This window comes from Populus nigra, chromosome 8 (assembly GCF_951802175.1).
Source record: "Populus nigra chromosome 8, ddPopNigr1.1, whole genome shotgun sequence".
NCBI lineage: Eukaryota > Viridiplantae > Streptophyta > Magnoliopsida > Malpighiales > Salicaceae > Populus > Populus nigra.
The window spans coordinates 4,249,967-4,268,877 of NC_084859.1; the positions used below are offsets into that span (position 1 = coordinate 4,249,967).

An 18,911-nucleotide genomic window follows, 5' to 3' on the forward strand; every position below is an offset into this window, starting at 1 on the left:
AAGGTGCCCTAAAAAAATAAAGACATGGCTCAAAAGTGCATTATCTGGTATACAAGGGCTAGAAAGCACACTCAGAAAGGAAATATATAGGGCTTGTTGGCACACTATCTTGTATGTAAGGGTTGGAAAGCACATTCAGAAAGAAAATGATAAGGCTAGAAAGCGCACTATCTAAGAGATGAGAGCTCAAAAGTGCACTCAACAAGAAAAGAGATATGGCTCAAAGGCACACTATCTAAGAGATGATGGCTCAAAGATACACTCAAAAAGGAAAATATAAGTCTCAAATGCATACTATTTGAGAGATGAGAGCTCAAATGTGCGCTAAAAAAAAGAGAGATAAGACTCAAATGCACACTTTCTGGTATGCGAGAGCTAGAAAGTACACTCGGAGGGAAGAGATAGGGCTAGAAACACATTATCTGATGGATGAGGGCTAGAAAGTGCACTAAAAAATATAGGGCTAGAAAGTGAATTATCCGATATATAATGGCTAAAAATGCACTCATGAGAAAATAAATAGGCCTAGAAAGCGCATTATCCGATATGTGAGGGCTAAAAAACACACTCAAAAGAAAATAGATAGAATTTGAAAAGAAAACGATGATATTTGTGAAAAATTAAAAGATTTTTTGAAATGGTATATTTGTACCAGACGTCCTACCTATTGGTAAAATTCAAAGATTTTTTATATGGTCAAATTATTATGAGCAATCTACCTAGGTGAAGAATACAAATATTTTTCCAAATGATCTCATTGTAATAGGTGACCTTCTCATGTGAAAAAATTAAAGATTTTTTTTTTAATGGTCTCATTATAATGGTTGACCTGCGGAGGTGAAAAATACGAAGATCTTTTAAATTGTCTCATTGTAATGGGTGACTTGCCTAGGTAAAAAATACAAAGATTGTTCAAAATCGTCACCTGCTCAAGTGAAAAATAGAAAGATCTGTTAAAATAGTCTCATTGTAATTTGACCTGCCTAGGTGAAAAATGCTAAGATTTTTTTAAATGGTCCATTATAATGGGCGACTTGCCCAGATGAAAAATGCAAAGATTCTTCAAAATGATCTCATTATAACAGGTGACCTGTCCAAGTGAAAAATACAAAAAAAAAAATCAAAATAATCACATTGTAATGAGTGACCTGCCTAAGTGAAAAATGACCTACCTAGTTAAAGGATTTGGTCAGAGATGTCTTAATTGCATGGTTGAGTCTAAAACTTCTTGATGGCAAAGTTAGATTTCCTTATTGCAAGACTGATTTCTTGATGGCAAGGTAAAAATTGAAGATTCCTTTTCTAAAATGGATCGTGTTTTGATTTTTTTCATGCTAGACTTCTTGTTATTCATTGCGAGCCTTGTTAGGCTCAGAACCTTGCTGCGTCTTTTTTGTTATAGTCTTGCTAGACTTTTCTTTGTCAAAACCTTGATGGGTTTTAATCAAATATGGCTTTGCTGGACTTAGAAACTTTGTTGGATTTCCTCTTTGCTACAATCTTGTCGAGCTTTGAAAATTAAATCAAGCCTTCATAGACTCAAAATTGTGTTGGGTTCTTGTTTGCCGAAGTCTTATTGGACTCTTTCTTTGTCAAACCTTGCTAGGTTTTTCATCGTTGAGAGCTTTATTGGGCTCAGAAATAAGCAGAAAAAAAATCAAACAAACAAAGCTTAATTCAGCCAAAAAAAAACCCTTGTGGAGTCATCATCCTGTCGTGACGTGCACGGTGTCGAATGACAGAGCCGCCTCCTAAAATTGAAAGGGTTTTGAGTTTAATCATGAAGTTATATTTTGAGGGAGTTTCTATCTAGTATTATGGTCACTAGAAAACCTAATGTTGTGAATGTTTAGGTAAGGAGACTAGTTGTGCAAGGAAAAGATGCATCACCCCTAGTGCACCTTACTTATAGTAATTACATCGTTGATTGATTGTTAATCTAAGGCATGTTTCTATTTATTGGTATATCTAATAGTTCAAGGCATATCGCTCTTCATGAGGAAGTTTCTACCTTATCAGGTTAAATCCTAACTGTTCAAGGAGCCCACATTCTAGCATTGTATTTATTTTCTATTTGGTATCTTTAATACTTGAGGGTATACTTTACAATGTAATTTTATACCCCCAAATATTAAGTCTACAACTAAATTCCAACACTTCAAATTTTAATTAAATTAATTAATTGTTGTGAGATTTTTAATATTTTGATCAAACCCTAATAGATAATCATAAACTAGTTACAATATCCATTTTGTATTTTTAAAATATGATATAAAAAAAATATGATTTTTTCTTTTTAGTCGATATGCATGAAAAACCTTTTAGGATTTGTTCGTATGAAATTAAAACATTTGGTTAATTACAACCTTTTATCTTTTTCCCTTTGTTTACCATATATTTAATGCAAAATAAAAAAAAAGGTAATGAAAAGAAAATACAAAACACACACATTCTTTTTTTTACTATATTGTTTTACTCACACACCCACAATTATATGTTTACAAACAATAAAAATTTAAAAAAAATAAAAATTAATAAAACTTACATCAAACATCTCAAATTTGCAAAATAAGCCTCTTAAAATTCACAAAATAATCTGGAGAAGTTGCTGAAAACTCAAAGATAGTGATGAGAAGTTTCTAAAAGCATCGTCGTCACTAGCAGGGCATGATCCCACTCGTCGTCACTAGTAAAGTAAAAAAAAATAGGTGGATCTGAATCGTTTTCTTCTTCCTTTTATTTCGACAGTGGGGTGAGTGTCATCACTACCTGTAAAAGCACCAAATCACTCAAGACAATTCATTTTATTTTGTTTGTTTTACAAATCTTATTTTTTTTAGTTTCACTTTCTTTTTTGCTTTTACAAACAGTTGTCATGGAGAAGAAAAAAGTTGGTGGCTATGTTGGGTTGTCATGGGTGGTGGTCGATGGTTTGATTGGAAACGGTGGGAGGCATACCCGATGATGGCTCATAATAGTAGAATGGTAGGCTGGCCTTGTATAGGTGTCTTGGCTAGTTCAGTGGTGAAGAGGGTTAGTTGTTGGGTTATTGTGAGGAGCTGTTGGTTAAAGCTCTAATATTGTTGTCAGCATGGATGAATGAGAAGAAGTGAAGCTAGTTTTCAGTCGTGTGTGGGCTTGTGGTGTGGAGAGGGTGGTTGCTAGCGTTACGAGTTTGTTGTCTCTAGTGACAGCGATGGTTGACAATGAGAAGAATAGGAGAGGTCATTATTAAGGAAGATAAAAAAAAAAATGGGGTAAGGCTGGTTAATAGAAGAAGATGAAATGCTATGATTATTTTTTGTGAAGGTGAAAGATGGGATGGCTAGTACCTGTGATGTTTTGGCCAATAAAAGGTCCAGTTTTAGAGGGGTTGCTCTTAATGAAGGGAAATGGAGTTGGGCAATGAGGTATTAAGTGTTAGCCAAAAGTATAATGTGGGTCTTTTTTTTTATTCTATGAGTGGCTGGATAGTGAGATTATGTCGTAGGTTTTGAAGGGAGGCTATCAGTGATGGTGACAATAGGCATGAAAGAGACTAGGTTTGGCCATTATTTTTAGTCGTGGAGATGGAGGTTGTGGGTGTGCTTTTTCTTGTGTGGTGACTAGCAGTTATGGAGTAACAAAATAGGTGTAGGGTTTTTTGTGAGTGGAGAGAATCTGGTTTCTTTTTTTTTTAAGTTTTTTTTTTTTTTGCCTCCCCATTGCTTGGTTCCAAAAGCATTTTAGTCCCTCATTTTCTTCCTTCGCATTTTGGACCCTTTATCCAACTATTTCTTTTTTTTATTTTTTTCTTTTTTTGAAAAAAGCAACATCAATGTTAACCTAATAGGAAAAAATCAATGATTTAAAAAATAGCATGTTAAAAGTTGAACGTGTTGGAAAAATATTTGACTTTTAAATTTTTTTAGAAGACACCAAAAATGTTGAAAATAACACAAATATATCAAGAACATATTTTTTATTTTTTGTATATTGAAAATATTTAGAAAAAACAGCGGAGCAAAATTTTTGTTATGACATTATCCAAGAGAATTGAAGATGAAAAGGGGTTGTAACTATGCTGGATAACTTTATTTAACAACATCTTCTTCACTAAACTTTATATGTTCTCTTTATGAATGAAAGAACTTCATAGGCCTGATGTTTACTAGCTTATTTCCTGGCATAAGAGGAATTTTATGACCTAGCTTCCTTATTGATGGTAAAGTCTTTAGTTCAACAAATACACACTGAAATTCCTCCAATAATGCTTTAAATTATGTATTCTTATTGGTTTCTTCTAAGATTGATAAAGAGAATAATTGACCGGTAAAACCACATATGGCTTCATTCAAATTCTTTTTTCGATCAAATATAAGAATATAATAGATCAAAATGAAACAGGCCAGAAAGTTGGCAAGTCATATATATACATGTACAAATCAAAAGCAAAAGGGAACATGCTCTCATTCATCAAAAATACAAGGAGACAGCTACCTAAAAAGAAAACCAGAAGTATCACATCGATTAGCTAAGGAACCTAGGATCCAGCAGGTGCCAAAGATAACCAACCAAAAAGAATACCAACCAAAAGAAAAGCCAACAGCTGACGCAATTTGTAGTTAAGAGAACCACTAACGACTACTAAAACACACAAGGGCCATTAATAGGAGGCCTACAACCCCAACAGCAAAAGCAAAATAAACTCAGCTAACATTCAGTCGGGAGTGGTCCGCGGCATTGAATTAGAATATTGTGTAGAATAAGATTTGAAATCTCATGAAGACTCTATCAACCCCTAAGCATTTTCCTTCAAATATCCGCTTGTTCCTTTCTTCCCATATAAGGTAGACATCGATGCCCAAGGAAACTCTTCGCATCCGAGCTTCAAGATTACTTTTCCTAAACCTCAGACCATGCATAGCACTATACAAAGTCGCCATACTCCTTCCAATCTGCAGCCAGGATTTAATCTTTCCCCATAAGCAGGATGTCCATTCACATGCAAAAAACAAATGGTCATGCAACTCCTACTCATACTGGTAGAACACACAAAGGGGATCGCTAGGAAGAAAAGGCAACCTATCTTGAGTTCGAAGCTTCCTCTGAACTGCCAACCACAAAATGAAACAGTGCTTCCTTCAAATTCTTATGGACCTTTGTCGTAGTCATCATCTATAATTTGGCCTCTTCCACCATTCCTTTTAATTCAATTGTCCTCTTTTCTTTCTTAAATGAAATCTTCATCTTGAAAAAATCAAATAGGACATGAAAATATCTTCTTAACTAGTCTACTCCCAAGATCATGTCACACCTCTATAATTTCAACAAAAACAAGTGTTGAAGAGAGATTATTTAAAGTGGTAAGTAGCTAGATAGGTTTAAAAACAAAAAAAATAAAAATTATAACATAACACCATTAAAATTGACATGTTAAGAGAGATAACAAATAACATGGGATGAGAGAGAGCAAAAGAGTGAAGAAGAAAGAAATTAATTGAGAAAAAAAAACAAAAAGATGACAATAATAAAATATAAAGTACTAAAGAAAAAAAATAAAGTATTACTTGTAGAGATGTGTTGTTCTTCAACACCCATGTTGGAAACAAAAGGTGTGGCTAGTGTTTCTCAACAAAAAGCATGGCTAGTATTTCTCTTCTAAATGTCGGTTTATCTTCCACTTATTGAATTTTTTTTATCCTAATCTTAGATTTTAACAAAAATACCTCTAGGGTTTTTTTGGGTAAATTAAAAAATGAACAAATAAGTCATAATATAAATCAGTTAAAAAAAATTCCAACATAAAGGAAAAACTTCAAGTAGGGTTCGCTTAGGCAATGCGTCATCAAAATTCATCACCTGAGGCTAATAAAAGTGTTGAGACCTTGCCTCATCCTGCCTGAGTGCCTCAACAACTCTTGACAACACTGATTGACATATTGATGTTTTAGGACCCACCTAATAAAAGAAACGCAACAACTCAAAGTCAAATACTCAAACATCTAAGAAGTTATATTGTTTCATGTCATTTTGATTATCAACACAAATTATAATGAGGGTATTTCTAGTTCAAAAGCTAGGATACACAAAGCACACAAGTAACATGTTGTTTGGAATCAATTCTCTATTGTAATTGAATTCAATTATAATGTTTAATTGAATTCAATTGCTAAATACAATTCTCCTTAACTAACCCCTTTATTCTAGCATGAGAGACACGCAACTCATGCGCATATAATTGATTAATGGAACGTTGTGGATTGAAAGTAAAACGGTGTGCTTTGATAATGGCTACAATTACTTGAAACATGGCCTTCTTATTTAGTTCAATTTGTGCATGTAACAGGTATCCATTTGAACTTGACCTTATCCTTAAAGGAGAAATTTGAAAACCTATATTGAATTTCATCAATATACTCTCAGGTTGCTTCTGACGAGGAAAGACTTTTCCAGTTTACTAGAATTTATTGGTTGTCTGGTTACCCTTCTTCTCCATCTTTTTGTCCAAGATTGCCTATGGAACTACCTTAGAAGCTAGAGGAATATTTGGCAATATCAACTACATTACCATGTTCCCAATGTGTTTCTTTAACTAGGACACGTGGAAGACTAGGTGGATGGAAGTAGATGTAGGCAACAGTAGCTTAGAAGCAATAGAGCCAACCTTCTTTAAAATCAAGTTTGGCCCATAGAATTTTGAAGGTAGTTTTTTAGAAGTTCTTTGTACCACTAATTTCTGAAAATAGGGTTGTAGTTTAAGATCAATTAAGTCCCCTGGATTGAATTGTCTTTCACTGCATTGTCAATTGGCTAGTTGTACCATTCTTTGTTGAGCTTGTATCAAGTTGCCTCTCATTTTAGCAAGCATTTCTTCCCTCTGTATAAGCAATTGATCTACAGCCTTCACAGTTGAATCCTTCAGAGAGTAGGGAATATGTAGAGTAGGGAATATGTAGAGAAGGGGGGAAACCATAGAATATCTTATAAGGGGTAGACTTAGTAGCTGTGTGGTAATTGATCTTGCCTTTAAATCAACCTTTGAAAACACAGTAACTCCTACTAGTTCTTTCAGCAGCTCTTCTACTATAAGAATAGAGAACTTGTTCTTTATCGTGATCTTATTAAGAACCCTGTAATCCACATATAACCTCTAAATTTCATCTTCTTTTTTTTTACCAAGACCACTGATGAGGCAAATGGATTGGTATTGTGTTGTACAATGCCAAAATCTAACATCTTTGTCACTATTTTCTCTACTACATCTTTTTGTAAACTAGAGTTTCTATAAGGCCTCAAGTTGATTGGTTGTGATCCATCTTTGAGGGGAATAACATGGTCATGTGTCCTAAAGGGTGGTAGCCCAATAAGTTCCTTAAAAATATCTTGTTAAGAAGTCAACGGATCTTCTATAGCTGAATTAGTGGTCATAAAGTTTACGATGTGATCACCCCCTTCCATTAATCTTAGGTTGCACAAATTAACCTCCACTAGTTGAGTTAGATTGTCAATCAAACTATTGAATTGCTCAATTCTAATAATTTGTAGCTTAACTGGACTTTCTCTCTGCAATTGTCAATCAAACTATTGAATTGCTCAAATCTAATAATTTGTAGCTTAACTGGACTTTCTCTCTGCAATAATACTTATTACCCTTGTCATACAAAAGACATCCATAATTCATTGTAATTGGATTGAATATTACCTAATGTATCCAACCATTATACTCCTAACACCATGTCACAGTTGTTAAGTTCCACCACAAACACATCGATTGAGAACTTAACTCTTTGCATTCTCCACATAAATCCTTTACACGCATGACCTCAAGTCATCTTACCACCATTTGTTGCTTCTACTGCCAAGGGTCTAATAGCAGTGAGGGTATGATTCAATTTATTGGCCATTTAAGTGTTGATAAAATTATGTATGTTGTCTGAGTCAACCATGATAAATAGTGGAGACTTGTCAACTTTTCCAATCACTTTTAGTGTCTGAAAACCTGAAGTACCCTTCAAGGCATTGATGGATATTTGGGGTTGAAAATATCAAAATTAATCTCATTGGCTTCTTGGACTTCTTCTTTTGCATCATCCTTATCTTCCAGAATATACAATGAATACAACCTCTTGTTTTTGCATCAATGTCCTAGTATAAATTTTTCATCACACCAAAAACATAGTCCCTTCACCCTCCTCTCATTCAATTCCTTGTTTCTTGGCTTGTATGGGTTTGTAAAGGGTTTTAACAGGGTAGTTATCAGTGGTTGGAATTTTCGGGTGGAAGGAAACTAGTTTTGAAGTGTTGTTATTGTGAAAATGGTGGTTTTAGTGATATTTTAGGAAAGGGGGGGTTTTGTTGGTTGACAATACTTGTAAACTGGTGAGTGTTCTTTGATAAGGATTGATGGAGGTGTTTGTGGTTGATGTTATTTTCTTGTAGTCTAGCTAAGTTGTAAGCTTGGTATAAGGTTTTTAGTTTAAACCTTTTGACCATGTTCTTAATCTCAACTTCTAATCCCCCAATAAAAAATACTAGAGCATGTCTCTCAGTCATCTCTGCCCTATTTCAGAGAATGTCGAGTTCTTGTTTATAAGTGTCATTTGCTTAAGATCTTTCCATTCTTATAGAGGATCCTTTTAGCCCCTAAATCAGAAGAATAGTGCATCAATATATTCATCGTATAGGACCTCAAGGTGGTTCTTAATAAAATTCTAATGTCAATATAAGGCTCTCACATCCGTGTAATAGGATGTTTGCTTGAGTTTTTCAAAGTCATTCATTTCTATAATTTCAAAATACTTGTTACATCTGAATAACCATTTATGGATATCGTCCCCATTAAAACTAAAAAAGTCACGTTTGGGTTTGTATACCTAATGAAGTTGTTGACCTTCTTCCTTTGCCCAGCAACCCTTAGTAGCACCATTGAAGCACCCTGGCTGCTCTCAGCTTCTATATGAAGGTACTTTACTGGAAAGTTAACCCACTTATCAAGTCTTTGATCTCACCAAACTTAGCCTTATGGCTATTCAATTTCTGACCATACCCTTCTAATAACTTTATTACTTGTTCATACTTCGTTGCTTGCTCCTTGTTGGCAGACACAAGGGAGTCTTCTAAGCGCCTTAGATCAAGTGCTCTAGTGTCTGGAGCCATGGCATGTGTCCAAGGTTCGAAGGCTCTGATACCAATTGGTACAAGAGGTATTTTCAAAGAACCCATCTGGATTGAATCTAGTAGTTTGGACAGATGATAATCACAAAATGAAAAAAGGAAAAGAAACAATAAGGGGGAGTGGGGAATGAAAATGGTCTCTCATCGTGCATTCATTATGTTTTTATATATCTCAATTCTGTTACATCATGCTATATATATAGCATTTCTTCTAGACTATTCTCTTTAACTAACCCCTTTATTCTAGCATGAGAGATGCAATTCGTGTGCATACAATTGATTAATAGAACGGTGCAAATTGAAAGTAAAACGGTGTGCTTTGATAATGGCCACAATTACTTGAAACCTAACCTTTTCCTTTAGTTTAATTTGTGCATGTAACAATAAAGCAGTTGTAGGTGATGAGGGCTATTATTTTTTCAGCAACAAACAAAATAAACAAAAAGTCAAAAACCTAAATGATTCAATAAAATACAAATAAAAAATAAAAACAGGGTTTAATGGTGAAGAGCTTTGGACCTCCTCCTCCTTTCTTCTTAAAAATTGAAAACAATACAATTTACTTAATTTTTTTATTGGGGTACCTTATTCTTTTTATTCTTATGCCAAAAGGTCACCCATGCCTTTTCTTTATTTTTTTTTATTTTATGATTGCTTGTAATAATGATGATTTTTGTCAAATTAATTAATACTTGAAATCTTAGTTTAGACTATAAAATATCAAAATTCCAACCATGGATGGGAAAATTAACCATTCCAAAGAAAATAAAACTCTATCCAATGGATGCAGACAACAAGTGAAGAATTTTATAATGTTCAAAAAATAACTAGTAACATCCTATTAATTATTCTCAAGACTCATCTTGAAAAAAAAATAGACAAAAAAAAAAAAGAGAAGATGAGACACATAACTCATTTTAAAATGCACTCTGAAGAAAAAAAACATAAAAAAAAAGAAAAATTAAAACTCATTACACACTAAAAGTGATAAGAATATTTTTATTTAAAATTTCTCTCTTCTAACAGAATGATCCCTAATTATTCCCTGAGCACCATAAATTTTTATTAATAAAAAAATCATATCCCAAAAAAAAAAGAGAAGATGAGACACATGACTCATTTTAAAATGCACTATGAAGAAAAAAAACATAAAAAAAAAAGAAAAATTAAAACTCATTACACACTAATTACACACTAAAAGTGATAAGAATATTTTTATTTAAAATTTCTCTCTTCTAATTATTCTATTTTTTAAAATTAGACATAAAAAATAACTAACAGAATGGTTCCTAATTATTCCCTGAGCACCATAAATTTTTATTAATAAAAAAAATCATATCCCAAATTAACTTGAAAATAACCTCATTTAAAAACAAAACAAAAAATTGTCAAATTATAGGCTTCCTTGGCTGAGTTCATTTGTCTTGAATTTGATTCCCTTGTTTACCTTCGAAAGGAAAACCCCAATTTGGGTCTCAGCACCAAGTTGTCGAATCATCCAGATGCTGCTGTCACACAGCAAGTTGGAGAAATTGAAGAAACGTTTCGGAAGAACCTTTCAAAAGAGAGCAGCGGTTCAGATAAGGTAGATATCGATCCAACATTCAAAAAGTAGAGGGAGGCCTGCCTGCCTCTGCCATCACCTTCATCAGGACCTGTCTCTGCAAAAATGCAGACAACTGGTTTGACCGTCCATTTGAAGCTTATTTGCTTTAGCCTTCTTAATGTATTACACATTCGTAACTCTTGGATGTTTCGGAGTTGGATTAAACTTACAAATTTATTCCGAAAAAAAGAGGAAAAAAGAGAATAATATTGATACAGTGGTGTCATAACTGGCAACTCAATTGTTAATGAGCGAGCTACTGAATTTTCAACACTATAGCACAGATGCAAGATCCTTTGGGCATAATTTAACAGTTATCTTACATAGCTAACTGCCCTCGTATATATAGGCAGCTAGACCATTCAAGTAAAAAGAAGCAATCCAAATCCGAAAAAAGAATCCTTGCCTCTATTTCTCTAGCCATACAAGTCTCCTCTTTTGATAACACTATTGGTCACCAAGCTCAACGCCCACCTTCATTCATTAGTTCCAAGATCGGCCACCACTATAACCCCTCCCACGATCTCGGAAACCCCCATGGCCTGGTGAGATGAGAAGCAAAGTAGAGCTTTAGTAAATAAGAATGCGACACACACTAATAGTTGTAACATGCACATGCAGCAAACCACATAATGCGATCAGTATTTTATCAGCTCATCACTCTACAGTAAGTTCATCCTAGTGAATGGAGGAGCTCCATCACAAAAATCAACATCTATCATAGGAAATGAAGTAAGAAATCAAATCCTTAAACCAGTGGCAGTTTGGCACACTAAACCTATGCCTCTTTACACATTTCAATGACCTCTTGAGACTTTTGCCAGTGATATGAGCGCAAAAACTCCAATGGTGGCCATGACTCATGTTTTCAAGTGGCCACTTTATGATAATGGATCCAGACCTTAAATTTCTATCTAAACAAATCATAGCATTCAATGTCCACAGAATGTGGTTTCCCAAAACAATCCAGATACTCTTGCCACCTGGGCCCCCACCTAAAAAGAAGAGGAAATATCCCCAAAAGGTATCCCTAGAGTCATTGCGCCATTATTAAGATTGTAACCCTCCCCCAAAAAAAACTGTGTGAAAAGAAAAGGTTCCAGACAACTAACCAGATAGTAGAGGAGGTGCACCACGAGCCATTGCTGTCAATTCTGGACTGACCTTCTGTCCAGCTTCCTCGAGTATGGTGACAAGTTCTTTAGCAAATCTGGCATTCCCAGCTGTGAAGAAAGTGTAAGCTGTTCCTTTTGCTCCTGCCCTTCCTGTCCGGCCAATGCGGTGAACATAATCCTCTAGGGACCCAGGGAAGTCATAATTGATCACATATTTTACATCCTTCACATCTGCAACCAAAACAAAACAATAAGGAATCCAGAAACTGAGGTGGCTAAGTCAAGAGATGATCCTCCCCTTAAAAGTTTTGCAGAGGTCAAAAACCTAAGAACCCATGTACAGCTGCCTAGCAAACCCAAAGAGAGTTCAGTGCCCCACGGAACTCCGAAAGAGAAGATATAAATTCAATCAAATTATGGGGCCAGATGAACAACACCCTTCCCCACAACCTCCAACAAAAGAAAAGGAAAGATTAAGAGCTGAAAGCTTGTCAGACAAATTACAATAGCCATCATCAAAATGACAAAAAAAAAACAAAAACAAAAACAAAACAATTAATGAAGCTAATGAGGAAAGGATATCCTTGAAAAACAAAATGTACAGAGCAGTGATTTAATGTGAAGATCTCCATTACATTGAACCACAACAGACCATAGCGAGAGCTGAATTTTAGAGTTCACAAAGAATATATACAAAAAGATGTGCTTGAGAATGCTAAAGGTACAAACTCCATCAGACTGCATGATCCAAAATCTGTAGAGAACATATCCACGAACAAGACTTGAATGCTGTAACTAAATTTCAGGCAAGAAAGATAGCAACAAGATCATACATGATGGAAAAGCAATAACAAAGCTACAAACGGTTTATTCAAAAAGTGTCGGAAATTGAAAAGAGTAACTTTGTCTGGATAAGAATATATAAAATTGAGATGGACAGAAAAGGTAAAACAAAAAGGATCAGAAAGTGTGTTGCTAGAGGAGAATGATAAAGCTATCAACCATAGATAAAGGCAGGCTTAAATAATGACAGCAACTACAGAAAGATGATTATTCTTTGTACAAAAGAGAAGGAGATGAGTTTATAAATGACAGAGAATCGGCTGCCTTAGTGAGCTGGCCTTATTGAGTTGTGGTTCTTTATAAAGGGGATAAAGTGACATTCAGAAATAAAGGCAAAAATCACAGACAACCATGTAACAACCAAAATTAGGGGCATAGAGCAGTCAAAAACCAAAGCTTTGTAGCATCAGCAAGATGTATATACAGTGTACCTAATCCACGAGCAGCAACATCTGTTGCAGTCATTATAGGACTCTTGCCAGCTTTGAACTCAGACAGGACCCAGTCTCTTTCTGCTTGACTTTTATCTCCATGAATTGAGAGAGCAGGCCAACCATCCATGCGAAGTTGTCGAGTGATCTGGTCACAACCTTTCTTGGTATCCATAAAAATCAGAATCCGACTACCATCCATGATATCTTCCAGCAACTTCACCAATCTGGAATGTGAAGAAAGATATGTGAAATATCCATTTCATGTACAACAGCAGACAGATGCTAACAAAAACAAGAAGCAATAAGACAAACACAGAATACATCATACTTGTTATATTTCTGATTCTCTGAAACAATGTCCACATGTTGACGTATTGCATGATTAGCTTTTAAATCTGGAGATCCTATTATCACCTGCACAATAATATCCAAGTGGAGAACCAACTAAAAAATCATGCAACAACAATAACAAAATGAGAATCCAGATGAGGCAAAGGCCTTAGGCAATACTATTGATTGAATGATCACAATGTTACTGGACAGTTCATAAGAAGACTAGAAACCATTAAAAAAAATTGAAGTTAGAAACATTGAGCAATGGAATGCTGTTTATTGCAACTTTTTGGTGGCCAGATGAACATTGCTGAGAATCTTACCTTCTCAAGTTGGTTTAAATGAAATAAGAACCCATATCAATCTATGAGATGTAACACAAGTAAGATAATCTAACTATATTGGAAATAACCCAAAATGAGTAAAACTAATCAAGACTAAATTAACTAGGATTTGATTAACTTTGTTATAACATGAGTAGCACTAATTTTTAACCTGAATCAACTTCATGAACTCAAATCATTTTTATCTTTATCAATCTAACTCATTGAAGAAACAAATGAGAATTGAAGAAACAAAAAACACCATATAAGCTTCCAAAGTTGCATTTCAATTCAAGCTATACAAGGCAAGTATGCAAATTAATGAAGTTCTTATTTGAGATTACATGTAGAAGATAGTGGCAACCATCCTTACTTGTTGGATGGTCATACAGCAGTACTTATCAAGATCAGCATATGAAATGGGTATGCTGTTCTAGCTCTTGATAAGCACCAGCTCATTTGAATAACTAGTGATCAATATGTCTGGAATTTGTACATGATCCTAGGATAATAAGACATTGGCAGGTTCCTTCACCACAAGGTTACAAATGTCTGTAGGTTCTGAGGTAGCTCTATTGGGATTGATGACTTGGAACTTATTGGATTGGTGGTAGTGGCAGCTCCTTTGGGCTGGGAATGTGGGGCAACATGGAACAGTTTGGTTATTCCATTCATCCAATCATCCCCAACACAAATACATTCCATCTGGGTGTTCTCAAGTAAGGGAGTGAGAGAGTTGTAGAAGATTGAATCATTTGATTGGAGTGCCACAAGGAGGGAATTCAGTACAAGATATTTTATCCTTGAAAAACTTCTGTTCTTAGGATGAATGTTTTTGGTACAAGATATGATTATGCAGCACGACATTATCAATTTCTATTAGTTCTGTGATGGAAGTGGATCACATTATTCTATCACATTTCATAGAATGTTGATGGAGTTTGTGTCATGTATTTAAACATTTGACTAATCTTCTCAATTTTACAAAGGCACAAGAGGGTCCATTTAATTTCACAAAATCAATTGCGGACAATATTATGCCTGCATAGAAGAACTATCTTACTTTGTATGGATTGTAAAGAGACTGCCGTGCCAGTTGTTCAACCTCTTTAGGCCAAGTTGCACTCCAGTACAAAGTTTGACGATCTGGTCGAATCTGCATACAGATCAAAAGGGCAATTGTAAAAAAAAAATCTCAAGAGTAGAACTAACTAGAAAAGGTGTGCACCTGCGAGCACAAACAAGTGTGCACATGTGCATGAAAAGAGAAGGGAGAGACTACAGAGAATTCCAATCAATCTTAGTGCTACACACTTTATTAACTTTTGACTGTTTGGTAGGCTGCACTTTATAATTAAACCTGTGCCAGCCAACAACAGCATGTATCAGATGGAGAGTAAAGTTAAAACTGATTGAATTCCAAGCATATTCTCACCTATTCATGTCTTTTTTCACATGATTGGCATAAAAAACGAGAAAAGATAACCTCCAAATTCAACTTCCTATAAAATCAGCATTCTAAATTATATATCTTGCATGTTTTTGAGCTAATCATAGTAGAACCAAGTTTCTCCTTCAGTTGCACATGGTGAACTTACCATATCAAAAAAACAAAACAAAAAACAGTATACCAAGGAATCAAACAACTTCCAGCCATTTGACTAGTTATACAGCTAGGCTGCCATTAAAATTCTAAACAGGTAGGAACCAACAATCAATCCATAGTTCACTTCTTCCATGGAGGCTTTATAAGACATCTGCTAACCATATCCAACTTTGAAAGAGTTCAAACTTAATAGCAACAGCATTACTAAACATTCCAGGAAAAGAAGAGGCAAAAGGCAATGGGCTTAACAACAATATCCATGTTAGTTGTGCATAACTTAAATGAAGAGTTATTTATCTTCGCCCCACTTTACAAAGTTTGTTTATTTTCTTACAAAGAGAAAACGATAAGGTTAAAAACAAGAACCTGAGAAACAATTTTTCGTATCTGAGGCTCAAACCCCATGTCTAACATCCGATCTGCTTCATCCAGAACCAGATAAGTAACCCTTCGCAAATTTGTATGATGTGACTCCATCATATCAATCAACCTTCCCGGCGTAGCAATGACAATTTCAACACCTGAGTCAAAAACAAAGTCATAACTTTAGAAAAACTCAAACAACAACCTGTGTAATCCAGATACACCATTAAATGAAGTTCTAAACTTCTAATAAATAGTAAAGCTGTTTTAGTGCTTACGCTCAAAGGCCATGAATAAGTTCATGTTTCAAAAAATAGTGCAGAAGCAATGTCATCCAATGTTAACCACCACATACCTTTCTGGAGGTCACGCACTTGAGGTCCCTTTGGAACCCCACCATATATGCATGTATTTTTAATCCTTGATGATGCACCAAATTTAGCTGCTTCTTGTTGTATCTGAACAGCAAGTTCACGTGTTGGAGCTAAAACTAATACGATAGGTCCATCTCCAGGAGCTGGAAAATAAGGGAGAACAAGCCCAAATTTAAGCCAACAACACAATCAAAAACATATGGAGGCATGTGATATGATATGAGAAGCTTCAAAAACTAGCAAACTACACCTTTACCTAAAAATGGTTGGGCATTAACATGGATAATTGCAGGCAATAGGTAAGCAAGTGTCTTCCCGGATCCTGTTTCAGCAATACCAATGAGATCACGGCCCTTCAAAGCCATTGGCCATCCTTGAGCTTGTATAGGTGTAGGTTCAGTAAACCCAGCTTTTGAAATTTCTTGCAGAACATAATCTGGAGAAAACTAAATAGATTCTAATAAGTTTACTACCAAATAAACGTTGTTATCCAATTTAAAGACTCTCCATATAAATGTTATTCATTTCAGTGAACTTAATTGATGTAAAAAAATTGCCTATCCTAGTTGATTAAGTGCTGTAGGTTGCTTACCCAGTCATGTTCTATTCTGCAATCTCTGATTATTAGTTTTCTCAAATAAACGTTGTTATCCAATTTAAAGACTTATCCATTCTGAAATGTTATCCATTTCAGTGAACTCAATTGACATAAAAAATAGCCTATCCCAGTTGATTAAGTGTTGTAGGTTGCTTACCCAACCATTTTCTATTCTGAAATCTCCTATCACTAGTTTTATTTCCTAATTCCCTTTTTCATCCTTTTCTCTTTTTTTATAGGAGAAGGAAGGGGATGTGGGGAGAAAGTAGTCTAATAGTTGGGTTACACTCTAGTGAGTAACCCTTCCCCTCTCATGTAGTGTGAGCAGAATATAATCTCACATCTCTTGAAACAACAATGAGTGATTTTACCAAACTAATGAATAGTTTTCAGCACCAAATTAAGTAGCTAGGAAGTATTATATTAAGTTGCATCTTAGTCCTACTCTAAATAGCCATTGAGGCTGCAAAAAATGCTAGCCCCGTCTCTATAAGAGATAGCAGGTTAAATCTTGAAGAACATGTCAAACTTCCACCTCGAGAAATACAGCCCTCAGAGCCCATTTGGCATCGTGATAGTGGTTGCTTTTTAAAATGTTTTTCATTTGGAAATGCATCAAAAAAATATTTTTTCCATTTATTAAAATTCATTTTTGACATCAGCACATCAAAACAATCTAAAAACACCAAAAAAGTAATTTGAAGCAAAAAAATTTCATTTTTTTTCAAAAGCGATTTTGCACTGCAAAAACAAACGGTGCCTCAATCCCTAGGGAATCAATTGATCATAGTATCCCCTATTCTATCCCTATGCATGAGAAACAATTGGATTATAAATCCTAACAATGATTTAAAAGGTAAAACTTAAAGTTCATTTCAAATCCAACAGTACCTGTTAAGAGTAACAAATTAAAGTTTTCTAAAGAATGAATCATATACAGAATCCACATTTTCCTATCCTATCCACCAACCAGTTATAAAAATTAGAACAACTGGCCTCTCCACCCACACAAATGATTCAAACTAAGTTAAACAAGCTGTAAAAATAAGTCTGTTATCGCAATGCTCCAGATAGGCTGATTGACAAATTTAAAACTCGTAACCAACCCTCCCAGGAGAATGACTATCCTAGGTTTCAGTTAAATCAAGAGCACCTTCTGCAACACAGCAATTCCAATACCATGTGGCAAGGAACCTCTCATCAGCAATCTATCGACCACCTCGAACCTCTAAAACAATACACATAAGCATAGGCAACAAGAAAACTCGAAATCAAAGGGATTTTTAAAAAAAATCAAAAATCGATACACAGTACCTGGAAAGCCGACATCATGAAAACTCTTAACAGGCTTGGGAACATCACGGCCCTCTACAGTAATCTCCCTGCGTTGCCTATACTCCTCCACATCCCTTTCTGACATTGCTGCCACTGATGGGGATTCCACATGGAAATTCTTCTCAAATGGAGTCAGCCCATCTAAATCCGACTTCGCCGGCGAGTCACCACGACCATGCTCCCTCTTCTCGGATGATGGCCGAGTGGAGCCACCACCATAACTGGAAGCACCGCCGAAACCTGAACCACTAAAGAAACACAAAATTCACAGAAATGAAGTAACAATGAAAGAGCAAAACAAGCTATCCTAATTCAGTTGTTGACTGCTGTATAATTATAAACACATTGAAATGATTACCTTCTCCGGTCACGGTAAGAAGTTGGGTCGCCGGAACGGCTGTCGTATCGGCTCATGGTGCTACTCCCGGTGAGATTATCAGGGATGATTTTTGTTTTTGGTTTTGAATTTTAGGGTTTAAAAAAAATGGAAGCAACTGGGTGAGGGAGGAGTTTTTTATTTCCTTCTCTGTGGTTTTTATAATCTGGCGTGCGTGCGTGCGTTTCCGTTTGTTTGGTTGACGGTGTACTCTAGCTCACCATACGTGTTTTTTACTGTGACAAATTGAGATGACAATTATACCCTGATCCAATGAATATTTATCCATCATGCTGAGTTTTCGTGTTCTTTAATTACAAATACAACTATATTACAATTACAAATTATAATTACAAAGAAATCTATAAACAGATGGGAAAACATTGTATCCCCTTGTATTGAAAAGTATTTTCTTTTTTTTTTACTGGAAGCATTTTTACTTCAATCCT

General features: G+C 35.2%; 1 protein-coding gene across 1 annotated transcript; it reads right to left on the reverse strand.

The window, feature by feature from the left end:
- Positions 1-10,917: 10,917 nt before the first annotated feature.
- LOC133701861 (DEAD-box ATP-dependent RNA helicase 20) lies at positions 10,918-18,650 on the reverse strand. The gene is made up of 10 exons (XM_062126002.1): positions 18,445-18,650; positions 18,066-18,334; positions 16,410-16,589; positions 16,135-16,296; positions 15,783-15,937; positions 14,874-14,966; positions 13,483-13,568; positions 13,152-13,378; positions 11,875-12,108; positions 10,918-11,304 (listed from the first exon to the last, which is right to left on the reverse strand). The coding sequence occupies exons 1-10, from the start codon at positions 18,498-18,500 to the stop codon at positions 11,246-11,248; spliced, it is 1,521 nt and encodes a 506-aa protein (XP_061981986.1). The 5' UTR covers positions 18,501-18,650; the 3' UTR covers positions 10,918-11,245.
- Between the last annotated feature and the right edge of the window lie 261 nt (positions 18,651-18,911).

Coding starts and splice junctions, on each gene's coding strand:
- LOC133701861 (XM_062126002.1), bottom strand. CDS start 18,500: ATGAGCCGATACGACAGCCGTTCCGGCGACCCAACTTCTTACCGTGAC. Junction 14,967..15,782: donor TACGAAAAATTGTTTCTCAG/GTTCTTGTTTTT, acceptor ATCTGTATGCAG/ATTCGACCAGATCGTCAAAC. Junction 13,569..14,873: donor CTCTTTACAATCCATACAAA/GTAAGATAGTTC, acceptor ATTATTGTGCAG/GTGATAATAGGATCTCCAGA.